The following is a 27,459-nucleotide window of genomic DNA, read 5'->3' as shown; positions in this document are numbered from 1 at the left end:
CCTTTTTTGATAATAGCTCCTAAATTCTTAGAATGATAGGCTTCAAGATAAAATTTATGCAAGTCAAGACCAATAGACTTCCATAGGTGTTTGTAAAATTCATAGGGAAACCTAGCACACCTGGGGGACTTGTCACCAACCATGGAAAAAATTGCCTCTTTAAGGTCATAGATGGTGAGAAGCTTCTCACAAAAAGCATGTTGCTCAATTGCTAGGTGGTTTGGAGTAACAAAAATAAACTTTCTGAGGGCTTCCTCCCAAGCAACCGAATTTCCCTACGAAGCAAACACATTTTCGTAATGGTGAACAAAAGCTTGTAGGATGTCAGGTAGACTGGAGAGAACAGAAGTGCCTTTTTTTATCTTTTTAATCCCAAGATTGGTATGACAGGCTCTAAGAGCCTGAAAGAATTCCTTCAAAGCCTTATTGCCAACCTCCAACCAATGGAGGTGAGCTTTGATTTGGGCCCCTCGAGCAACATAATTATCCATAATCTACTTGTCATGATGAAGCTTGGCAAGATGAATTTTCAAATCAACATCAAAAGGGTTAAGGACATCAAAAGGGTTAAGGATGAGAGCCTCAGAAGCTTTCTTGAGAGCCTTGGTAGTGGATTCATAAGACCATCATCTAAAAACCACAAATTGCTGCTCGTAGATGTGCAAAATTCTAGCAATTCTGGTAACAACATCATTCCACCATTGAATCCACCCTATCTGAGAATGCAGACGTGGCTCCAAATTCTAGACACATACAATATGAACAATAGTGGAAGTATGCATCAACACTTGTGTATTGAGGAAAAATTGAGTCTTGACAACCCACTGGATAGCTGTGTGCCACAAAATGGAAAAATAAATGGGATAGTGGTTTGATAACGTCATATCTGGCAAAGGAATGACAAGTAAATTTCAATCCTCAAGATAGGAGAAAAAGGATTGTGTAGTAATCATGGCATGATCGAGACATTTTAAAATGCGGTCAGAGCCAGCTCTAAATCTGGACCAAGTGTGCCAAACCCCACTATGCTAACGGTGGTTAGTATTGGGATCAAAAAGGCCCAATTTATTACGCATGTAGTACCAAGCTTCCCTTTTTGCAGTTATTCAACAAAAAGGAAAAATGTTGCCTTTGTTAGAAGCTAGCTCAACCATATTGAAATCACCACACATAACGCAAGTAGGTGGAGGCAAGTTGTCATCCATCCAACCCTATAATTGAGATCTTTCCACAACATCACTATAAGGATAAAAATTAACTACTCCAAAAGAATGATTGTTGATAGAGAGAAAAAGCCAAATTATTCTGTGCATGGGGTTAGAACCATGCGAAATAATAGTAGAATGAAGATGAGGAGATAGAAGAGTAACTACACCACCTCTACTAGATTCATGGTGAGAGGAAAACATAATTCCATCCGACCAAATGACACATGTAGCAAAAAGCATGAAACCAAAGATTTTAACCTCTTGCATGCAAAGAATATCTAAATTACCAAGTCTATGACGGGTACCCCTAACATAGTACTTTCTGGAGAGGTATGTTCTATGATATAAGAAATTCATGAAAATTCTTCCATGTCTTCCTCGTCCTCAAGAGAGGAGTAACCATTTTGCAAGAAAGTTGAAGCTTGGTTAAAGCCAAAAGTAAAATCCTTTGGACTAATAGCCTGTCATTTCTCCTTTGGTTTCTTAGCATGTTTGGGAGGATTGCAAGAACGTTGCACATTTTGAGTCACAATGGAAGAAGCAACAAAAGGGGTGCCAATCACAACCAAGGTGTTAGCCTTTGTGGCCACCTTGATCCCCTAGGAACTACTAGGGTTTGAAACCTATGAAACACCAGGGTTTGGTTCTGGCAAAACTGTTATCAATCCACCAATGCTTATAGTTTGTGCTCCTACTGAAATAGGAGGAACCGAAACAACAACTGCATATGACTATTTAGGAGCCAAGGGAGTCTTGCCCTTGTGCCCAATAATAGTCCATTCTTCTTTTTGTTTCCCTTTTGCTGGTTTGACAAGGGCCTCCTTAGGTGGGGGTTTAACCTTGGGCATAGCCAAAGGGAAATCCCTAATCTTGTGTTCCGTTGACTGACACCTATAACAGGTGTTAGGCAGGTTCAAATAAAACACCTTCTGAGAGAAGGTTTGAGAACCAATCTGTATCTCCATGGAATCCTTGAGATCCTTGGAGAGATCAACCTCAACGCAAATGCATTCCCAAGGATGAGAATTGAAAACAAATTCATGTTCCTTGGTAATAACTCTACCAAGAGTATTGGTAATGGACTCAAGAAAAGGCCAACAGGACAAGGGTAAACTCAGGAACTCAACCCACACAGGAACCCTAAGCTTTTTGTCATTAGAGACAGTGAAATCTCACGACCATCTTTGAAAAACTAGTAGGGAGGAATGCACTGACCAAGGACCATTGCTAAAAACTGCATTTGCCTGACATAGGTTGGCAAAATGAAAAAAAAAACCTTTGGCAAGGTTTTAAACATCATCAAGGCAGACTTCTTGAGGAGTCCAAGTCTTGTTAACCCATTCTCGGAGCATAGCTTTAGGAGGAGTCCTACCCACAAAATATCGTATCAAGGTATGTTGTTCTAACCAATACAAGAAACATCAAATTCTTGCAAAGGAGGGATAACATCAGGATTACCTCATGAGAGACCTTTGGGATGAATTTGTGAGAGTGTTTGTTCAATGGAGGTGCCATGGCTTTCTAAAGCAGTACCATGAACACCAATATGAACAACTCGGTCACACTGGTTGGGGCCATTATAACTAGCCTAAAATCTCCTACGGTAAATGTGGTTTGACAAGTGGTAAACATAGAAGGAGAGCTCAGACAAAGAGCTATATGTAAGGAAACTCAAAGAACACATGGAACCCTAGTAGAGTGATTTCCTAGCTCTTAATTTTTTTGAAATAATTGTTGAAATTGCTAAGTTTTAATTTTAGTGTCTTTGATTTTTTAATGTAAAAGCTTATATCTTAAATTTTTATAATCTTCATAATTTTTTAATAAATTATTAATTATAAATAAAATAAATAAATAATATTTATATTAAATTGTTGAATTTGAAAATGTAAAATACAAAATTGAAAATATTAATATAAAATACTAAAAATAAAATAAAACTATATTGAAAAATATTAAGATTTAGATTTTATCTCTTGAATAAAAGAAATAGTCAATATGTCATGTCATTGCTATAATTATTATTTTATCTTCATATGTAATTAAATGTTCCATGGTAGATTTATGGAAGAAGATGACACAAGCTATAATTAATGTACAATGTATTAAAAGTGGAGTGTAAAAAATATTCTTTTTGTTAAGGAAAATAATTTTACTTCTTACTATTATTGCTCTAAGATAAATTATTTTATTTAAATCATTTAAATAGATAGAAATTTCAAAATTATGATTTATAGTTCATATGTTTTTAAAATGTATTTATAAATTAGAGGAACTATATATTGAAACCATCACATTATATCAGTACCAAATAATAATATTTAAAATGATTTTGAAACCATGGACGAACATGAATTATTTCCTGAATTTCATGTGCATGGAAATCAAGAAAATGCATCGCCAGTTAATAATGCTTTGTTTAGAGAGTCAACGCAACGTGTCCCAATTCATTGGTACATATCTCCTTTGGATACATTGTAACATGGGATATTGCTCTACATTTTAATAAACATACATACGAAGAATCTCTGAATACAGGAGGACACGTGGCAGTGCACTGAAACGGTTGAATAACATATGCTGAATAAATTTAAGAATTCATGGTATTTGGTAAGTCTTTGATTTTAAGCACGGGATAATGTTTGTTTGAAACAAGTGACAAATGCGGGAACTGGCCTAACTTTACCAGAATTATGTACCTACCAGATTACAGCCAGTTTATTCTCTTCTAATGGTTTATTTATACCGATTTACATTGCAAGGTATCGCGATGATGTTTAAGCACGTCACTGATTGTGATGAATTATATATTTATTCTTTCTAGAATTTACGTTATTGGTGAGCAGCGGAATATTGACTGCTTCAGCTCCAGGATCGATCATGGAGTATGATCCGTCGATTTGAATTTTCTTTTAACAGTTTTTACCTGAAGGACTATTTCTCGTTACTGTAGCAGGATTCAGTATGAAAAAATTCGTATTTATTTGCTGTCAAGAGAAGTTGAATTGAGAAATAAATTATTGAATGATCGCTTTCTTCGCATTTTCCATTGACAAATAAATTAACGGATGATCGCTTTCTTCGCATTTTCCCGAGGCATATTTATAAACAGTCAGTGAAATTCAAAGGTTATTGCGTTCGAGAGAGAGAGCGTGTGAACAAAGGAAAGGCGCCGGCTGAACTGATGAAATTGGAAACAAAGCAAGCAAGTAATTTGATCTTTGAAGCTGTTTGATCCGAAATTTATGTTCTATTTAAGATCTTGACCACAAATGAAGGCAACTGAGGAAAATTTCGGTTCCTCTGCATGCTTGACCGCCTTGCTGATTACAGTCTGAGTCGACCCTGAATTGAAGTTCTTGCAACAAGTTCTCACCAACTTAGTGAAAGCGACGGCGACGCTTGGCTTGAATTTTCTTGACAATTGTTGCTGATTTGGTCGTCTAATTTTGAAGCTTGCTTTGCAAGTTTCCTTTATAAGTTGAACTGCCCCAAGCCTTTGAGGAGATTGGCCATTTGCGCTGTCAAAATTGGCTTTTTGATCGTCAGCCGGTGAGGCTGAAAGATCAAAGCTCATCCTACCTAATGTTTAGTCTCAGCTGGAGAATATCTATTGGTAAAGCAATCTGACCTTTACGACAATCCGGATTCTTGAGTTCCTGCGTCGTATTAATTGGTAAAGGGAATCAGTACGTGTAGCGTTATTTAGTAAAGAAGTTGTATTGATTTCTGCATTCAATAGCCAACGCCAAAACGAACAGGGAGGGAGGGGAGTCCCTGTTCGTTTGCTTGGTTTTCTGAGTATTGGAAGCAAGAATAGGAGAGGATTCAAGCATCGTTATTCAATTGAACAGCCTGAAGATTTTTCATTCCAAAATTTGTGTTAAAATGTGGAAAATTTGAGAAAACATTGATCAGAGATGTAAATGTTATAAATATTTTGAGGAAAAATTGACCAGAGATGCACAAGGAGAAAGGAGAAGGAAACTTAATAACCGTGTTTTGACAGAAGATTGTACAATTGCACATGATTTAGGCTAAGGAGAAGAGTATTCATTATATTGTTTTGACAGAAGGTTATACAATTTGCATAAATTACGCGCTCTGCATATTTTAGGATATTAGTACTAATTTCAGTTTCTACCGGTTTCTGAATAATGAGAACCGCCTCGTCCAGCCTGGGGAGCGAGAAGGAGTTGAACTTCGGGCGTGGCAATGGCCATGGACGAAAATGGTAAAGATTTCTCTCATTCTGACGATGAATTAGAAAATATGATCCCAAATAGAATTAAAATAAACATTTTTTCACCTGAAGCTCCGCATATCAATTATATAATTTATTAATAGACATTCATGTAAATGTTAAAGCAGGAGCTCTGCTGGTAACAGCAGAAAGTCGAGCATGGATTTGTCCAACGACGGCAATGGAGATGTGGCAATAGCAATGGACAAAGAAGAGGAGCTAGTGGAGGTGACTCTTGATGTTCGGGACAATGAAATTGTTCTACGCAGCGTGGTTCCGGCTACAAATGAGGACCCTGACTATGCAATCCTGGCTGTGGATGGCTTAGAGCGGAGGAGTTCTCGCAGCTCTTCCTTTAGCAGAAGTGCTTCGAGCCGTTTAAGACAGTTTTCGCAGGAATTCAAGTCTGAGGCGTCGTCTAAGGTGAGGAAGCTGTCGCAGGATTTCATGGCAGAACTGAAGCGCATATCGTGGAACCATTCCGCCGCTCAGCGTACTCTTGCGGAGGATTCTGTGTCTGCCAGGGATGTCAGAAAACAGAGGGCTCAACTTGACAGGAGTCGATCCGGTGCCCAGATTGCTCTCAGGGGACTCAGATTTATCAGTAAGACTACCGCCAATAGTAATGACGGGCAGGAGCTCTGGAACTCTGTCGAATCGCAGTTTCATCTTTACGCCAAACAAGGCTGGCTCTCCCGCTCTGACTTCGCCCATTGCATCGGTAAGCTTCACTTTCCCTTACCTCCAAATTTGTATTCCTCATTGTTTTCGATGCAACTGTTCAAGATTTTTCAACGGTCCCGTCCCGAAAGGAGCTTTAAATTCTGTCGTAAACAAAAGACATCGATATTTGTGCACCAGTAAATATGTTGAAACAGATTTCTGTCTTTTCTGTGATCCATATCTGTAAATTTAATAATATTGATCCAAAAGCCCTTCCCGTACGCAGGATTCACTTTTTGAATTAACAAAGATAAATATTGAAAGTAAAGCTTACTAAGAAAGCAAGCAACTTACTCTTCAATTGGCTTCTTTTCACCCTTCAACAGGGGAGCAAACTTTTTCTCGGTTCCAGAGAAGGATCCGTACCTGTTTCAATAATTTCTCCGTGTTTTGCTTTTTAAATTATTTATTAAAAAAGAAGAAGGAAACATTGATTTACAATCCTAACTTTTCAGTGGTTTACTCTCAGAAAGATTATAATTTATGGATTTATTTTTTGACTTAAAATGCTCCAATTTCGACCGCTTTTCAGTGTAGGCAAATTAATCTGAATACATCTGCGCGTCATTGTAAAAATGGACGTGAAATTTAAAATAAATGGGCTTTTGGAGATTGATTTCGGATTACAGCTTTATTATAATTTTGCGCAGGAATGAAAGATTCAAAGGAATTTGCTGCAGAGATATTCGATGCTCTGGCTCGCAGACGGAACCTGATGAGAGATCGAATAACGCTGGATGAATTGCAGGATTTCTGGCTGCAGATATCAGATCAGAGCTTTGATTCTCGTCTGCAAATATTTTTCGACATGTAATACCAAATCGCTAGTCCAAAAATCTTTTCCATTTATTAGACATCACATAATGAATGAGTTCAATAACGCAGTTCATTAATGTAATTAGTCTTTACCTATGACCTCTTGCAAGAAATCAGTTCGCATTTATTACCCGCCATGAATTTGATACCTTAAATAATTAATGGAATAGCTTTGAATTTTCCCTACTTCAAGATTCGGCGAATTCGAGGTTTCCAGATTATGAAAGCTCCAATGTTGTCCTTTTAATTTCATAGTTTTGGTAACTAATATTTCTTCGCATTCGACATTTTCTCTGTTTTAGGGCCAAATAACTATGAATTTTAATAACTTTCAACTTTGCCCTTGCAGGGTAGACAAGAACGCCGATGGAAGAGTAACAGAGGAAGAAGTAAAAGAGGTAAATTTATATTTATTTGAATGCTTCAAAACAATAATCACATGGAATCATGGATTCACATAAATATGCCTCTGTTCACAGCTTATTATGTTGAGTGCTTCTGCAAACAAATTATCAAAACTTCAAGAACAAGCAGAGGAATACGCCGCTTTAATAATGGAAGAGCTTGACCCCGAAAACTATGGATACATTGAGGTAATTGTCACCGTCCGAAAAAAGTCACTTGTATGAAAAAAATCTTAGATTTTCATCTCACGGAACAAAAATTGTTTCCTACAGTTATGGCAATTAGAGACCTTGCTATTGCAGCGAGACACCTATATGAATTATTCTCAAGCTCTGAGCTGCACGAGCCAAGCTTTGAGCCAAAATCTTGGTCCAAAGACGAGAAATCCAGTTCAGAAAGCGGCGTCGAAGGTCAAGATTTTCATGGATGAGAATTGGCAAAGGGTGTGGGTTATCTTCTTATGGCTATTTGCAATGATAGCGCTTTTCATATGGAAGTTCTTCCAGTACAAAGATAAGCAAGCCTTCAAAGTTATGGGCTATTGCCTACTCACTGCTAAAGGTTCTGCAGAAACTCTTAAACTCAACATGGCGCTCATATTGCTCCCTGTGTGTAGAAATACAATCACTTGGCTTAGGTCTACTAAGCTTGGCCGCTTCGTTCCCTTTGATGATAACATTAATTTTCACAAGGTAATTGAACAATAAGGCCTTTAAGCTCCGATTTCTTTTCTTTTTGCTTTAAATTGATATGAGAAATAAAATGGTGAGCCTAATTTTTTATTACATGACCTCATCGTCTGTTAATCAATTGATCTGTTCCAGACAATTGCAGCAGGAATTGTTGTGGGTGTACTTCTGCATGTTGGCAACCATTTAGCTTGTGACTTCCCTCGTTTGGTGAACGCTCCCTATTCAAAATTCTATGTAATAGAGGAAGATTTCCATTACAAACAGCCCACATATGTTGACCTTATCAAAGGTGCAGAAGGAATAACGGGGATCCTCATGGTTATTTTTATGAGCGTTTCATTCATACTTGCAACTCACTGGTTCAGAAGAAATATTGTCAAGCTTCCACGGCCTTTCAACAGATTGACAGGGTTTAATGCCTTCTGGTATTCTCACCATCTTTTTGCTATTGTCTACGTTCTGCTCATCATCCATGGCTCCATGATCTATCTTGCGCATAAGTGGACTGCAAAATCTGTAAGATTTCTACTTTCTTCTAAGTTAAGTGACCAATATCTGCTACATCTTGTAAACAATTTAGTAGTTTATGCTTAATTGCTTCTAATTGCAGACATGGATGTATCTTTCTGTACCATTGCTGTTATATACGGCCGAGAGGATTTTAAGGTTCTTCAGGTCTGGATATTGCTCCGTAAGAATATTGAAGGTTCGTAATTTTATTCTCAAATAAATCGCTCTTAGTTTAGTCGGAAGAAATTGTCCATCTCTAAAAGGTACTTATTATTTATGAACAATGAACAGTTTTCAATGTATCCTGGAAACGTCTTGAGCGTTATAATGTCCAAGCCACAAGGGTTCAAATACAAGAGCGGACAATATATTTTTCTGAAATGTTCCGCAGTCTCACCTTTTGAATGGTGAGTGAATATTAAGATTTTTAGATTGTTGAGTCTGTAAAAATTGTGTGAAATTCTAAATATTTTGTTGAAAATTACAGGCATCCATTCTCTATAACCTCAGCTCCTGGAGACGATTACATAAGTGTTCACATTCGCACGTTGGGGGATTGGACCCAAGAACTGAAACGAATTTTTGCAGGAGTATGTCTTTTGTTTCTTCACGCATGCCATATTTCTTAAAATACTAAATCTATAAATAATATGTAATTTTTCTCCTAAATATTCTGTCATTGTTAGAATTAATTAATCCATGTTATTCCTCATTTGTGCAGATTTGTGAAAACCAAACACTTGCAAAAAGCGGCGCTGAACTAACAGCTGAGAAGAGTGTGGGTGTAAGGTACAAAAACAAGCCGATAAGTAACTTCCGCAAATGAAAATTATATTTTAAAGGGTAAAAAACTGTGTTTCAGCATAGAATAAAGGGGTCTGATTTGGTTTTTGTAGTCTTCCAAAGCTCTTTGTGGATGGACCATATGGAGCTCCAGCGCAAGATTACAGAAACTACGACGTTTTACTACTGGTTGGGCTTGGTATTGGAGCTACTCCTTTTATTAGCATCTTGAAGGACATGCTCATTAACATAAAATATTTAGAGGATAATCAAACTGTAAGAACCCTATTCAAATTGCATTCTTTCTAAAATCTTTTTAAATAGCGCTAATGCTGATATATGAATATCAGAGTTAAGCAAGTGAAATTTGATTCTAATTGTGCATGCAGGATTCAAATCCCAGTATAAGCCAGGACTCAAATCCCAGAATAAGCCAGGACTCAAATACCAGTATAAGCCTATCTTCCTCTGATAGCTTTAAAAGTCCCAAGCCAGACTCCGGCAAACAACCCGTAATAAGTCCCAAGAAAAAGAAGTTCCTGAAGACAACCAATGCATATTTCTATTGGGTCACTAGAGAACAAGGTTCATTCGACTGGTTTAAAGGAGTCATGAATGAAGTATCTGAGATGGATCACAAGGTAATTACAGAAAAAATAGTGATTTTTATTTGACAAATACTTTTGTAAGGACTAAGTGTTTTTAAAAAGCACTTTTAGTTTTCACATCTATTTTTTGAAAAGCAGAAATAAATATATTAAATTAACTAATGTTTATCAATCAATTTATTTTGTAGGGTATAATAGATATGCATAATTATTTAACAAGTGTATACGACGAAGAAGATGCCCGATCCACTCTAATTGCCATGGTGCAAGCCCTAAATCATGCTAAGAATGGCCTTGATATTGTGTCTGGGACAAGGGTATTTGTCCATATCATATATTTTATTGTATATAAGTACTATTTAAAATCTTTAAAAAAATTAATTCTAAATTTTTTAATTTGAACTTTATACAGGTAAGAACACATTTTGCAAGGCCTAATTGGAGGAAAGTTTTTCAAAGGATTTCCTCTAAGCATCCTTCATCAACTATAGGTGAGTTGAAAGGAATTTTAAATTATTTGAGTAAATTGTCATTTACAGATTTGATTTGATTATATTTAATCAATATAAAATTAACTGCACTAAAAAATTGACAAAATGTATACTATCTAACAAAAATTAAAATTATTTTAAATATAAATTCTTATATTTTCATAATCATAAAATAAATTTATTAAACCTTTCTATATTTTATAAATTATTGTAGATATAATAACCCACAAAATTATTGAAAAATAAAAATATAGACAATTTCTAATAACGTTAAATAATTTTTAAATTTTTTAATTGCTTACTGTGTATAAAGTACATTGAATAAACTCACTCGAGAGTTTGATAAAATAAATAAATAAACTATTTAACCAATTCAATTGTGTTTGACACAGGTGTTTTTTACTGTGGGGCTCCGGTTTTGGCAAAAGAGCTGACCAGACTGTCGCAGGAGTATACCCAAAACACAACCACCAGATTCGAATTCCATAAAGAGCACTTTTGAACTTTAAATTTGGTCTGTAATCAATATTTAGTATTGTCCAGCAAGCAAATTGCTCAACTGATTTTATCTGAATTCAAAGGTTTTGCAGAGTAAAAGTGCAATGCTTCCATTGCGTGTATATCGGTATTAGTCTTGTATAGGAAAATGGCTTCTGCTATCTTATATTAACGGTTCAGATAGCTGAGCCTGGCAGGAGTATTATGACATATTTATCATATAGCCTATTGATCACCGTCTTTCACTACCCATAACAACTCGATGAAGACATAAAATGTAATTTGTTCCGTTTACAGGAACCTGGAATCTTTACACATTTATGAAAAATGATCACGTAGATCATTATTGTACACGTCAGGCACAGACTATTTCCACATTCTTCTTCCCGTTTTAATTTTTTATTATAGCTCAGAATTTAGCATGGCTGGAAGTATATATTTTTTCGCTTGAAGTCTAATGGAGACATCGGATATGTGAGTAGAGTAAACGCTATGATAATAATATATCCGGGAATTAGATGCAGTTTGATTTGTCTTTATTAAAAACACAACTTCTACAGATACTTCGTGATCTTCGCCATCTCCTCCGGTGGTCATTTATGTTCATGTACGACTCATATTACTAAGCTGCTAATGACATCCTTCAGCAGAAATTTATTATCAATTATTTTCCCTAAAAAATGAGTAGCTTAGAAAGAGTATATTGAGATCCTCATCATGCAGTACATTTTTTCCATTTTCGGGGTTGAAACCGGTTACAATCTTTCATTACTTGAACTTAGATTATCAATGTATTCATTAAACACCTGGTTCACAAGGTTGGGTTCTGAGTACCAGCCCCTCTTATCCTACTTCTCAATAAAATTCAATCGGAGTCCAAAAGACCCTTAAAAAAATATTATTAGAATATAAATATTAATTTCGAATTATAAAGACTTAGTAACTACCAATCAATCGACCAATCACACCCAGATTCTAAATTTTAAAAAAGAAGAAGAAGTAAGATCTCAAATTAGATAACAACTTTTGTAACACTTTCCATTTCACAACCATGTTGACAAAGAGATCATTGAAATAATTGTAAAGTAATTTGGATCAATAGGGGAAGAATATTCATTTGGTCTTCCATATATTTAAAAATTGGAACTACTTGGCCATAACTAAGGTAGTACAACTCAAATTAATTAGTCAATCCTATATAAATTAAGATCAATAACACTAAAAAGGGAAACTATTGAAAGTAAACAATAGGCACATTGTTTATGTGCGGGGTCTTCTCTCCTTGTATCTTAATTGTAATCTTATTCAAGAATATACCTACTCTCAAACTCTTCCTTCTTAAAAAAGGTTTATATTTATATTTTTAATATTCAAAGTTGGTATAAGGCCACTGTACCTCTCTAGATAAGATCCATCATTTATAGTAATGTTCAAATAGGCTCTCTTTAGCAAACTCAAAAGTGAATTAAGATGATAACTGTTTGATTGATCTTCTACTACTACAATAGAACCCTGATTACATTTTGTACTATTCACACCAAGAAAAAAAGACAATGATTAATCTTAATTGCTTGGCTAAAAGAAGAATTGATAATAATTATGACCTCTAATCCAAAAATCTATTGATTCAAAGATCATATATAATATTTTACTCTATTAAAAATTTAGAAATTTAACAGATTTCCATGCTTATTCCAACTACAACAACGATTTGAATATTCAAAGCAATGAATGTCCATCTCATTTGATGTTGAAGATTCCCACCTCCATTGCCGGCCTTGGCAAATGTAAAGCATCAAAGCAAGCAAGAAAGCTGCTTCTTCAAACTGGCCAGTCAACTACACATGATTGTATTGATTTAATTCATTTGTTTATTCAATATTTTTCGTTTTTACTGTCTGCGTCTGAAAGCTGTCTCTCCAGGGAAGTAACCAAACATTTTGTCAATGGATTCCCTCCAGCAGTCGCATAATGCCTTCTCCCCTCAACATCTTAACTACTACACAATGGTGAGACGCTGAATAAGACATTTTGTACTTATTCAACCCCTTCTAGAATGAAATTGAAATTATTTGTTGGTGGTAGAATAGTATAAGGTGGCATTTACAAACCAACACTGCCAACTCCATTAAAAAAACAATCTTAGTATTATCAAAAACATATATTATTTGGGTTTTTGATCTGATTTTATGCTTTTCTTCCATCATATCTCACAAGAGAGCATTCACCATGAACTCCGGGGGTTGTTAGAAGCTCCATAGAGTTTTACCATTTCGACACATACCCTGTAGAAGAATTTCCACTCTATCCATTAAAAAATTGATTGATGTGACGAAGAGGTTGGTAGCTTCCAAGCTCACAAAACTTGTACAACAATTTTTTTTTATAGGTCTCTTGAGATCAACTTGCCAAATGTAATTTGACTTGAGTTGCGATGGCTGTTGTTAATGGCCTAATCAAGAGATGCTCTCCCTACCTAATCATTGTAAAGGTTCTCCTAATGAGTCGATTCGCCATGAAAAATGTGATTCCCATCATGAAATGAGTAGTTGGTATAATGTCTATGTACAGACAGGGTTGTACTGAATTGTGGGGATTCCATTCTATCTAATATGTAGAGACTTAGTCCGTAGTCTACCTTTATGAGGAAGTGGCCTTGCTGTGCCCACGCACTCGTCACATACGGCCCTTAACCACTAGTACAAGGGCCCCAATATAGTTTTAAAATTATAATAAAAAAAGAGGTAGAACTGAAAATCTCACCTGTCTTTTAGACAAAATATATTAAATATTTGATGTGATGGGATTCTAGAGGAGACGAGTGTAACTCTTAAACATTCTCTTTCTGGTTTACATTTTTGTGTTGATAATTTAACACATGTCTTTTTAATTCTTTTGGTGTATATATTGATATATGGTTTTATTGTTATAAGAGAAAGAATTTTGTAATCGTAATAATTATTATGGTATTGCATAATGGTAACCTTCTTTTACACCACTTCTTCCCATTTTCTAGTTATCACTTACATTTCTTTTTATGTATAATTTGTAATGTTATTACAAAATAAGGCTAGATTACAAAGGGCAAATACAGTAGTAAATTAAATATAAAGGAAATATGAATTTAAAGTCCGTGGCTCGAGTAACAAAGACATCTAATAGGTTAGCATGAACTAACATATAAGAAGTTGAAGGGAAAGAAGATGAAGGCATAGGCCACATCAAAAAAATTTAAGTAGTTTAGGCTTCTCAAAATGTGAGGAGAGCCAACATAGAAATGAATGATAGTGTTAACCATTTTATCAACATCTTTGATCCTTGTTATGATATTTCTATTAGGGTTTAACTGTGTAGTTTTTGAGTCGAACTCATTGACTCACTTTTCATGAGTAGTGATCCACACACGAATCCATCTCTCATGAGAATAAATGGAACACTTAGCAATTTATGGATCTTTGATCTTGTTAAAATGATTGATTTTGACTTTATTGAAATAAATAAAAGTAATCTGAATATATACTGTTAATATAATAAGAAAGATTAACACATTTGAAATAGGCTTTAGTGACAACATTAATCACAATTAGGGAGTCTTTAAAGCTATAAGAATATTGAAAACTTCATCCTTGGCCAAAGGGAGGCCTAATTTTGAAGCTTGTATTTTCACACCATTGTTGGAGGTAAAACCAAGGTTTATACCTTTAGAGAAGAATTTTATTATTCAACTCGAGGATTTTGTCACATTTGGCTAGTTGGAGTTGTTCTAAGATGTACCAATAAAGAATAAAATAAAATCATTCCAACCTCAGTATTTGTCTTAATTATACTTAAATGATTTTATTTTTTTCAAATAGGGTTAGTGCTTCCTTGACGAGTATACTACTAAACTTAAAATTACCTATGACAAGGGCTTTTCTTTCTCTAAATAAGATAATATAGCCTTCCAAATTGCCTAAAAAATATTTATTGGAAGGAGATAGTTTAAATTGATAAATGTGGATAAAAATTAACCATAGCCATTTGGATAGATTTAGGATTATCAATTATTGCTAAAAACAATGGGAAAAGAAAACTAGGGGAGATCAACTTTTATTGTAGCTTTGTTACACACATTTGGTATAAATACAATAGATAGATATGGTTGACCTCTACTTTTTAATAGACTTACATTCACATGCCAATTTAGGCCCATAATACTTTTTATTACCAAATTATCCAAGGTAAGTTGTTTATTTTGTGTACTGCCCCCAACGCTTTACCTAATATATTAATAGTAATTAAATGATTGAAAGCTATAATTTATAATATAGTTATAACACAAACATGTAACAATACACATATACACTAGAGATGTCATGATACAATGCAACAATACCACTAACTCGCATGTTGTTAGCACACAAATCATGAATACATAAGTAGAAGATTTACACATTGTTTCATGATGAATTATTTACAACAATCATATGAGAGGGTGGGTTTAATCTAAACTTAATGAAATATACAATAACACTAACTCTATTTCTCAAGAATATATATGGCCAAAGCGTGAATGATCCCTTGTAAACTAAGGAAATAATTTGAGAAATCTCACAAAACCAACCAAGAAATAAACATATCAAAAATGATTTTGAGATGACATAAAAACATTGTAATGCCCACCCATAGTTTTATTTTCCATTATATTTACCAAACTATTTTTATGCCTATTTCATGCATGTGTTAGTTTCAAGGATATTGGATTTATAATTATGACATTATTTAATGACTTGGATTACATGTATATCAATAAAGAATTACTTAGTTGATTATATTTCACATGTTGATTGATGATAATAATTACTAGCGCATTAATGATGGTTCAATGGTTCCTATTTAGTAAGTATGATTTTTTTCTAGATGATATCAAATGATAAGTATGTTATATTCACAATGATGAGTTTTTCATGTTTTAATATGTGATGAATTGTACTAAAATATTATTATGGTATTTACCTCATACTTACATGTGTATGGTGCATGTGTCTGTTTTATCTTTCTGTTTGTCATATATTTGTTTGTCCGTGCATAGTTTTTATGTTCTAAGAATTGGTTAGTTGTGTCATTACTTTTCCTACATTTGATTGATTTCTTGGTCTTTTTATTTTTTTGATTTTGTTGTTCTTTCTTTCTTGTTGTGTGTGGAGTGTGCCCTTGTTGGTTCCTTGTCCAACCTTTTTTCCTCCTTTGGTTAGCGTGTAATCTCTCTTCCTCTTGGTACCTTTATCTTTTGGGTCAATCAACTTCTGCAACTCATTTTGTTTTACATCTCTTGCTCTATTTTCATCCTGATGATGGATCACGTAGTGTGATTCGAATCATTGATGGTAAAAATCTCTACACAATCAAATCCAGAAACAAATATATTATGTTTGATATGGTTAAGGGAGGGAGTCGAGTCACCTGCTAGTCAAGATCTACACGATGTACCACTCCTTGCCATTGCTTGTTTAGTTTAGATATATTTGTATACATGTACATGCTCATCTTTTATGTAGAATGTAGGTATCAGGCATCGACTTCCCTGAATTGCCAGGATGAGCATGCCCTATCAGAATAACTCAGTGGTAAGAATGGGAAGATAATATTCAGGTCCAATCCCAGCTATAACCTAATTACTTGTCCTAAGAAGGAGGACATGTATTTGACTTTCCACCCTTTTTAAAACCCTTGAGTTTATGTTTGTTTGTGTTGTTTGATTTTGAGTTTTGGTTTGTTTTGGTAATGTTGATTTTATATGGATTTCACTATGTGATTTATTTGGTAAATGATTTAATTATAATATTTGGGTTAATCATATAATTAAATATTATTTGATCAAAAAGAAAATATTAAAGTATGAGAATATTTAATTAATTAAAAAACTAATTAAATATGTGTTTTAATTTAAAATTTTAATTTAAGAAATTGGACAAAAAGAGAATTAAAATATTTAAGATTTAATATTGCTTTATTATAATGATTTATTTAATAATAATTAAATTAAAGTTTCATTTAAGCAATGAGATTTGATTATTATTATTAATTTAAATAATGAAGTATGTTTTAATTAGTGCTTGCACTAATTAATAAACTAGAGAAAAAAAATATAAAATAATATTTTAATTAAAAGGTTATTTAAGTGTGCATGAGAAGAATTAAATAATACAAGTTTATTTTAAGGAGAGGCCTTTGCATGTTCAAAAATTGGAAACCCTAGGTAGAGTTAAACTCTTTATTAAGAGATTCCAACTCATTTCTACACACAAGTTTATTGAGGAAAAATTTGGAATTGGATCAAAAGAATTGTTGAAAGTTTCAGAAGGTTTGAATTTGCATGCATTCACAGATTATCTCAGATTTTAGCTGTGGTATTGAGGTAGGGTTTGAAAACCCATTGTAGAATTTTATTGAAAGATCTGTCTACTTCGTGTCTTCTTGGGTGTTTTCATATTGCTTATTAATTTACTATAGTGATTGTTCAATAAGAAAATATATTGTAGATTTTGAAAAGGAAAACTTATTAATCAAGAAAAGTTGATTGAGAAAAATTATAGAAAAACTATAGAAAATATTATGATTGTGTTCTTTTAAACCCCTTTTTATACTAAAAATAGAAACTAAGTATAGTATGATTACATGCATGTGAAAATAAATATGCTAAAAATAGAAAACTAAGTATAGTATAGTTGCATGATTTGAAAGATCAAAGACATGCGAAAATACTAATTACATGTGTATTTTTATTTTATATAATTTAATTTTTAGATTTATTTATTTTTAAAAATATAATAGTAATAATTTATTAATTTCTAAAATTAAATAAATATTATCTATTTAGTTATAAAGAGAATGTTAGTATTAGTGATTATTTAAGTCTACTTAAACTCTTAGTTGCATATAAATGATTTTATATTTATTAATGCAAGAGGGAGATTAATAAATAAATATTTAGAATTTTATTATATTTTAAGAGAAGTTGTGGTAGATTTCACTTTGTAATCATTTAGTTAATAACTGTTTGATTTTATGAGAGGAATTATAAATAATTAAATTAAATTTATAATTTTATCTCTATATGCATTATGAATTAAAGGAAAAGTAAATGTTAATATTGGACTTAAATAGAAGTCAAATTAATATTTTAGAAAGTATTTAATCTAATAATATACATTTATGTTATTAATTAAATCATTTAAGATTTAAGATTATTTAAATTAATAACATGACAATATTGCATGATATTTTATATGCACAAAAAGATTGGATATTTAAATACTTATTGTTTTAAATAAGTATATTAGCATAACAATTTATATTAACATGTATATTCTTACTTTATTTCTAAACACATCCTTATGACCCAAACTAAACAATATAAATAGGTGGAATTAAATCATATGGCTGAAAACTATGTATTTTCTAATATTCTATTTATAGTCTTGTGATGTTTATTATCTTGATAGTTTTTCTTTGTAGGTTGTTTAGTTGGCCAAGTCAACATGTGCACTAGAGGCATTTTTTAGATTTCCTTTATGATTATTTGATTGGATGTCATGATGAACTTTATGATTTGAATTGAGATTTATGTCTTATAATCTTTATGCTATTGAGCATTTATAAGAATTTGGGTTTCAAGAACCAATGTTATTTTTTGGGTTTCCTATTAAGGAACCAAATCTGATCAACATTACTCTTGTGGTATGGGACATTATTGTGGTTTGTGACTTGTGAGAAGGTAGCCTAGGTGTATGTCTATGGGAGTGGCTTGCAATGAGGGTTGGGGCTCAAAGTGGTTGCTAGGGTAACTCATTATAAGTTGTGTAACAAGTGATAAAATAGTAATTAAAATATCTTGCCTCACCCTTTCCTTGAGATACATTAAAAAGATAAGTTAGAGATTTTTCCTCATTCATGCCTTGAGTGCTTGTATAGACTAAGGATGAGATAAAGATTATACCTTGAGAGGTATGACTAGTTTCCTCATCTTCATGAGAGGGTATCCTTATTTTTCATAGAGTCACTAGGGGATCAAGGTCTTGAGAGACTATCAGGGTAACCTTAGAGTTGGTTCATGTGATGACACTCCATAGTATGTAGCCTGAGTCTCTTTCATTATTATTTTATATTTGCCTCTAGTGGTGTACTTGTTGGATATTACTTTTGATGGTGCATTTATTGTGAGTTGTTACTCATTGATTTGATGTCATTTATTGTTGATAATAAACTTTTATTAATGAATGATCAGTTATTTATGGGTGGTTTTTTTATTGTTGGAGTTAGTGATTAGTAGTTTACTTTAATTGATTACAGTTGTTATCTATTGATCATTGTGCTTGTGACACTTGACATTTATTTCAAGGTGGTTGTATATTTTTGGTCTTGGTATTTGTATGTTGAATTGGTATGAGATGTTAGTATTGGAATGAGTGTCCTTTCAATTTTGATTATCTCTTCTTCTTGAGTAGTTTGTGTTATCCTTGAGGTAGTTTTGGATATTAGGATTCCTTGCCTAGGATTATTTTATGATTTGATTATCTCTGTTTGGATCATACATTATCTCTCCTATACGATGGGAGTGGGAGCCCGATTAGGTGACCATGCGATCAGGAGGTAGTGTATTCTTACCATTTGGGTCCCCCTTAGATTGACAGATGTTGGATGCTCCTTGATACAATGGTATCATTATTATTATTCATCTTATCTTGAAGACTTCTATTCATTTGATGTATCTATGTATCATGTGTTTTGAGATCCTATGAGGTATTGTATTGTATATTAATATACTTGTATCTATTTTCACATACCCTCTGACATGTGTAGTGGATGTTATTCATTAGATGTGCTTTCATTTAATTAGTTGTACTTATGCATTTTCTTATATGACTACGTATGTGTTTGTTCATTTTATGATTATGGACATTGTAATTGAGACTTAAACGTATTAATAAAATTTTCTTAAATGTGACTTGACGTGAAGAAACCCTTAAGGAATTAAAATTGTATTTGTAATTGATCAGGTTTTCTTAATGTGCATGTATATATTGCTTCTGCATTATTGTTACTTTGATGTTGTTTAAACTTTTTTTTAAACTAGTTTAGTAAACTTTGTAACATATTAGGTTTATTTCTTTTGGGTTCCTAAGCAGGGCGTTAGGAATATTAAAATAAAAGGCCATTTGGCTAGGTGAATCTTTTCTTGATGTATCCTTACAAGACTACCTTTTTTTTTTGTTGAGGAAGGAAATCTATCACAAGAGGAATCCCAACTAGAAAGGGGCATAAAATATCACAAACCCAAGGTTATATGCATTTAAGACAAACACTAGGGAAAAAATATTTAGGACTTTTTAAATAGTTGACTATTTCTCCTATTTCAAGATAACCTTTATTGGTTACAATATCATATTTAATCAATTCTAATTTATTTCTTTTAATAGTATAATCAATAATTTTAAACAAGTAATTTTATTTAATTAATAGGAACAAAGTAATTGCAATTCATCTAAGCTCAAAATTTGATTTGAGAGATCTACTATGACTCCTTTCCAAGACTAAAAACATAAATGATTCTAACAACATATATTCAATTCTTGAAGGAAGGTACTCTAGTTTAGAAAACCAAAAGGACAAGAAAAAGGATAGACCAATACTAGACTTAGCACCATAATACTAAATATGGTGTAAAAAAATTGGTACAAGTTTTTTAGAATGGTATTTTATAATCAAATCCTATGAAAATCACTAGTTCAAATTAGGTAAAGTTCTTGTAATCTTAAAAAATAAGTCTTCCTTTTAATATAGTATTAAGAATATATACAAACCATGTAAAGTAATCTAATATGCAGGCTATGAGAAAATGCATCACACTAATGAATCTAATGTGATCATCACATAGAATGTAGAGAAGAAAATAATAAACATCTCATTTCAACTTCTAAGATTAAAATTATCTTTTCATCATAATAAATGCCTTAAATATATTTAGAATAATGTTGAGCCCTTCTCATATTTTATTTGATAGTAAATAATTTCTTCTCTGCGATTTCACATGTTTTTACTTTAATGGATCTCACTTGTTCTTTTGAGATATTTTATGTTGTTTAGGGTATTGGATTGCACTTACATCAGATGACTTTCTAATATCACGGTCTCAATTAGAGTTTTGGATGTTGACCAATGATGGAAACTTTTATGATAGTTTTTGGCTTGGCTCTTGGTTTTGTCTTTGACACCAAACTTTGAATTGTATTCATATGAGTTTTGGGCTCTTTGTAATCACAATATTCTCGATTTGGCAATCACAAGGACAAGATTCATTAGTGTTGTTAGATACTCTTTCTTGATATAGTCTTTGTTCTTTTGTATCCTTTTTGTATTACGCATTGACCATAGTTTTTATTTTCTAGTTCTTTTCTCTGGGGGCTATTTTTGAACCAATTATTATTAATATAAATATAATGTTTCACTGAAAAAAAATCCCTTAAAAGAAAAAAAGGAAGATCAATCACCAATATCACATATGCATAATACAATGTAATACATTAATCCTCATCCCAAACATATTCATGATTTAATGTCAAAATAATATAGAGCTCAATAATATAAAATTGGCACTTTTATCAAGGATTAAAGAATATCACCAAATACAACTTTTTGTTAGAGTAAATGGTTAATTTAATTTCATTTATTAAATTACCTTTACCCCCTTCTTAAGATTTCCCTTTATGCACTTGGATTTCCATTTAATAATTAATTAGTAATTATTAAATGTCATTTACCTCTTAGGGTTTACCTTTTAGATTTTTTGATCTCCTTCCATAAGGATTGATCTTTTGTAATTATCTCTCATCTTTCAGTCTGATAATATAATTTTCCATATTTTCAGAGCAAAACCCTTGCCTCTTCATTGCCTCTTCTTCTCTATGATAGGTTCTTGCATGCATGTGTTCTTTAGGTTTTGTGGATTTGTATTGCTTAAATCCTACATGGTATCAGAGCTTGACATGTTGTAACTTGTTCTTATTCGAGAAAAGGAGATCGAGGGTTTGAAAGAAGATACCTGGCTTTTTGAGGTACTTTTTATGAAAATAGGGGGTCTCTAAAATTCAAAGAACTTTGAGGCCAAACAGACCTCATGGTTGGATTCAGAAGATGTAAAAACCCCCCATTTTTCATATAAATTTTGTCAGTTTTGGACAACGTTGACTAGGGAGGCAAAAAATTTGCATACTAGGGTCATACGACCTTTGGCACACATTCTGATGCATTTTTTTGCAAAAATAATTATTTTTAAAAAGAAGTTTTTACATTGCTTCAATTATCACACCCACCATAGTGGTTACACTAATTGTACAAGGGTAACTCAAACTGCTTGCAGTTGATGTCTACACCGCTTGCAGTTTCTTCAACATCATCACCCTCCATCGGTACTGCCACCACAACATTGCTTGGATGCACCACTTGGCCACTACTCAACCCAAGCTCCCCCCCAACCCACCTATCTTGTGATCATGTGGGGGGTCGGGGGTGCTTTGTTTATGCCCCCTTCTAATTATTTTTTAAAATTCGCAAATGACTTTTTGCTATACAGAGGCCCTGTAGATTTTTTGCCTCTAACTTGAGCAAACATAGGTGTTTTTTGGATCCAAAAGAAGCGTCAAAAAGTTGATTCAGAGATGAAGATAATTGTGAAAGTATTTTATGGATTCTTTTCTAGTTTGGTACATGTTTTTTAATCAAAGTCAAATGATTATTTCTATCTTCTGGGGGGCATAACTTGCTCATTTTGGCTCTATTTTCTGATCTGAAAGAAGCGTTGAAAATATGTTCTCGAGCCCTATCCAGATTCTCTATTATTTTCATTAGTATTTTTCAAAGGTACATGTGACTCTCAAACTTAATATTTGTTACTCTCTTCTTTATGCATTCCTTCTAGAAGCTAGGATTCAATTTTTTGTATTGTGGGGGGTAAGTTGTATTAATACTTATGTTATTTACATTAGCAAAATAGAATTTTTTTAAAAATAAATCCAACACCTTCAAAAAAAAAGGCTAAGACCTCTTCTTTCCTAGAGCTTCTAACCCCTCATAACTATGAAACATGGAAGCTCCTAATGACATGACTTCTCTGGTTAAAAGGGTTGTGGTCTTGTTTAGATGCAGTGAAGCTAGTTTTACAAAGGCCTTTTGAGGTCATGTAGCACAAGAACAAGATAAATGAGGCAATGGGGTTGATTTATTTACATGTATCCAACACTCTATAGTTTCATCTTGAAGGGTGCAATAACCATCTAGCTATGTGGACCAAGCTTGATGCCTTGTTGGTATAGTAAATGAGTTAAGGACACTTTAGATTGAGGAAAAGCTTACCTCTCTTGTATCAAATTCTTTTCCTTTCATTGAGGACTTCTTGGTGAAGTTTAAACAACATAGATCTTTATTGTAGGGTTATGGGAAAACCAATACTGACACTAAGTGTATTTACTTGATTCTTTCTAAGCTTCATGGAAACTTTTAGATTTTTTCTACCTTTTATTCCACCAAAGATGCTTTGGGTAATAAATTTACCATACCATCCTTTGAGGTTTTTTGTCATTGCTTGACTCAAGAGAAAGCTAAGCTCTCTTAGTTGGACTCTCTCATAGGCTTGCATACTTATGCATTAGTAGCTCAACCATCTTCTGGGATGAAGGAGAAGAAACAAAAGTCACATCCTACATAGTCTTAGATTGATTCTAGCTCTCACATCAAATCAAGCCCACCTCATCCTAAAAGAGATAAACCAAAGCCAGAAAGACCGAAGTGTTCTTATTGTAATAAACTCATTCATGATGATTCATATTTATATGACAAGAAGTTAGATGGCTATGCCAAACAAGTTTTAGATTTGACAACTCTCATTCAGAAGAGAAACATTGATATTCCTTCTACTTCTTATAGATTTTCTTCATCATCATTATTTTAATTAGATGGTAAAGACATAGGAAAGGGTCATGAACTATGTGCAGCTACTACTCTACATTCTTCTAAATGGTTACTTGATTCAGGTACTTCACACCATATGATATCTTCCTAGGATCTTCTCTTCTTTTGAGGTTTCTCCTACTCCATGCATTTTGATGGGGAACAACGTTGTTATGATTTTATGTGGGAAAGGTTCTATTGGCATTGATGATGGTACATTCCATCTTTTTCCTCTAATAGGTTCTCTATATCTATCAAATTACATATAGTGGGACATGGAAGACAATTGATTTTGCACAAGATTTAGTGCACATTAGAGATAGTGAGACATGCAATATTGTTGTTATAGGGACTATTGATCACTCTTCCTACCTATACTCTTTCTCTCATTTTGGTCCACCATCTCCACTATCAAAGACTCGCTCTCCTTCTTCATGAGAGACTACTAAGGTGAAGTTAGGTCACTTAAACTTATGTGTTGTTCCTAAGACTAGTGTTGTGACTTCTACACCTCCACCTCCTATTTAGATTCCATCCATTGCACAAGATTATTCTTCAAAATTTCCTTTCATTGCATCTCCAGTCATCGAGTCACCTAATGAAGTTATTTAGGATATATAAGAGGACACACATCTCCTCTTAGATGATAGTTTCAACACACCTATTATCCCACCTCCATTGGAGATTCTATTTTATGATTCTCATGCATTCTCCTTTGAGCATCAACTAGAACTTCTAGCTTCACCTTACATTTAGGGGTTTCACCCTCCTTGTCCATTTCCTTTGTTTCTTTAACATTGGAGCCACATTGGTATGTTCATCAATGCTGTAGTTTTGCCATTTTAGGGGGCTATGGAGTCTCAAGTTTCTATAATAGGGGGTTTCATTATAGTTATGGTCTTGAGAGAGTCTCTTAAGATATTTCGTTTGTGCATCCTTTTCTATCTCTTTTTGGAGTAGGATTTTTCTCGCTAGGTTTTCTCTATTTCTCCATTTCATAGAGATTTGGTTGTGATTGGGTACCTCATTAGGCCTTGTTGCCGAAACCCAAGTTTTTCTTTCGGTATTGTATTTTCCTTGTTTTTTCATGCATTGTTTGTAGCTGCATTATTGCTCATCTTAAGGGAGTGTGCTAGAGCAAAAGGTTAATTTCATTTCACTTATTAAATTACCTTTACTCCCTTCTTAAGATTTCCCTTTATGCACTTGCATTTCCATCTAATAATTAATTAGTAATTACTAAATGTCATTGACCTCTTAGGGTTTCCCTTTTAGGTTTTTCAATCTCCTTCTATCATGATTGATTTTTCATAATTATCTCTCATCTTTTCAATCTAATAATATAATTTTTCATATTTATAGAAAAAAACCCTTGTCTCTTCTTTGTCTTTTCTTCTCTGTGACAAATTCTTGCATGCAGGTGTTCTTCGAGTTTTGTGGATTTGTATTGCTCAAATCCTACACTTTTTATACTAACCAATAATAGAAAGACAAAACATTTATGATTTCATAAAATCTTTATACACTCTTTATATCTACATGAATTTACTAACCTAATAATGTTCAATATTACTTAACTGTATGTATTGTACTTTCCTGAATTGTAAGTGGGTATGTGTAGGATCTATTAAAAATAGGGACTACTACATGGTGGGGAATCCATATTCCAATACTTTTTGCCCAACTCTCAATTTCAACAATTAATTATAAACATGCATAAAGAAATCAACTAGATAATAAATAGCATATCATAAAGAAACTCATAACACCACATTTTGTTAACAATTAAAACACTATCCAAGAGAAAAACCTCATGTAGATGGTGTTGACATTAACATCAAATCATTTGTTAATTAGTGACTTAACACTTAGTCAGTTGTTTACATTGCTCCCGAGCTCCATATGTAGAAAGAAGAGTCTCTCAAGCTTCACAATGTCCACTAAGCATTTGAGACAAAATATAGTGTAAGCCATGCTTCACAGTTGCTACCGAGCATCACTACAGTGTGCAGTGTAAATTGAGCTTTGCAAAGTCTACCAAGCTCCAGAAGTAGATATTAGTTCCTACTAAGCTTCATAGAGCTGATCAAGCTCATTAGTGTAATCAATGAAGATTTTAGTGTTAACTGAGCTTTGTAGTGTCTACCAAGCTTATCAGTATCTACCAAGATGGTAGTGTTAATGAAGTAGAATGAAGGTAGTGTTGACCGAGTCCTTCAGTTTCAACTGAGTCTTTCAGTGACTATCAATTTCTTTAGTATTCACCAAGTCACCCAATGATAATCGAGTTCCTACTACTCCCGAGTTAATGTGGACCAAGCACCAGTGTCAAATAAATGCCAAAGTTTGTCAAGTTGATAGTGTTGTTGAGTGTCAGAAAATCATCTGAGTTGTCTTCTAAACTCGAGTTACGACAGTAAGTCAACTTAGTGAAGATTGTTTGAATTAGGTGTTGTAGTCAACTCTAGAAGGTAATTTATTAGATTAGTATATATGTAATACTTCTTATCATATCTAATGTATCAAAGTGAATCAATCAAGAAGCAATATGAGTGCAAATTAAGAAGGCTACAAGTAGTATAAGGAAAAGCAGAGGCTTATCTATCACAATAAGGTGATCATTGTATTTCAAAGGAATCTCATTCAACAAACCAAGTTGGAGATCAAAGATCAACCATTGATTCATCCTAATAGGTGCATCAGTCAAATCCTCCTGCAAGGTGGACTTAATAGTGTTTTCCAAATCTCTTAATAGAGTGCATACTTCATTGTATGTTGTAAATCCTTTCACAAGGTGGACCTAATGGTCCTTATTTCTCCTAATAAGGAAGATCACCAGAAGTGATCAATTGTAAGATTTAATAGGCTAACTTTATACTACAATAGTAAAGCTTGTGGGTATCATCCCCACCCCAACTTTACTTTCTATGTGGAAGGTTTATGGGTTACCAAATATTGTTTCAAGTGATATGAATATTTTATTGGTTTCATTATTTCATGCATGCAATTAGATCAGATTATATGGTGATGATTTAATTGGTGAATTAAAGTATAAGTTTTATTGGTTCCTAATTCACCAACCCGTTCGCCCCCCCCTCTAAGTCACCTAGTCTATACTACATTTCCAACACATGGTACCCACAAAATGGTGCACTAATAACAAATACTTTGTAAAGAGTTTTGATCATGTTAGGAGTTTAATACATACTTTTACTACAAAATTTTCCTTGTTAGAGGAATTAACCTTGCTAGAGGCCTCAACCCTATTAGGATTTGTATTATAAAAGGATCCTTCTACTCAGAAAATGATATAAAATTAATACAAGTGATATAAATACTACACCAAAATGGACTATGGTGATATCTTCAATATATGATTAGTCTTTGTGTGTTCCTTGCATATGATCATGCCCATATAACCTCTAAATATGATCTGAATATCAAATCATACACATGCCAACATAAAAAATCTCTGATAAAATAATCACACCATAGCAT

The 27,459-nt window shown here is 33.3% G+C and overlaps 1 protein-coding gene across 1 annotated transcript; it reads left to right on the top strand.

Moving 5' to 3' along the window:
• Positions 1-4,047: 4,047 nt before the first annotated feature.
• Positions 4,048-11,330, top strand: LOC149572379 (respiratory burst oxidase homolog protein A-like). Its single transcript, XM_089813554.1, has 16 exons — positions 4,048-5,442; positions 5,580-6,172; positions 6,825-6,984; positions 7,340-7,388; positions 7,470-7,583; positions 7,668-8,087; positions 8,220-8,603; positions 8,698-8,793; positions 8,889-9,004; positions 9,085-9,187; positions 9,319-9,386; positions 9,494-9,656; positions 9,770-10,021; positions 10,177-10,305; positions 10,401-10,479; positions 10,872-11,330. Exons 1-16 carry the CDS (start codon positions 5,366-5,368, stop codon positions 10,979-10,981), a joined length of 2,913 nt encoding a protein of 970 aa, XP_089669680.1. The 5' UTR covers positions 4,048-5,365; the 3' UTR covers positions 10,982-11,330.
• Positions 11,331-27,459: the final 16,129 nt, after the last annotated feature.

This window comes from Cupressus sempervirens, chromosome 2, assembly GCF_028749045.1.
Source record: "Cupressus sempervirens isolate cs-2001-9-10 chromosome 2, ASM2874904v1, whole genome shotgun sequence".
NCBI lineage: Eukaryota > Viridiplantae > Streptophyta > Pinopsida > Cupressales > Cupressaceae > Cupressus > Cupressus sempervirens.
Note: the sequence above shows the minus strand (reverse complement) of the source record. Positions and strands in the feature narration are given on the sequence as shown.

Coding starts and splice junctions, on each gene's coding strand:
- LOC149572379 (XM_089813554.1), top strand. CDS start 5,366: ATGAGAACCGCCTCGTCCAGCCTGGGGAGCGAGAAGGAGTTGAACTTC. Junction 7,584..7,667: donor AAAACTATGGATACATTGAG/GTAATTGTCACC, acceptor TGTTTCCTACAG/TTATGGCAATTAGAGACCTT. Junction 9,188..9,318: donor TGAAACGAATTTTTGCAGGA/GTATGTCTTTTG, acceptor TCATTTGTGCAG/ATTTGTGAAAACCAAACACT.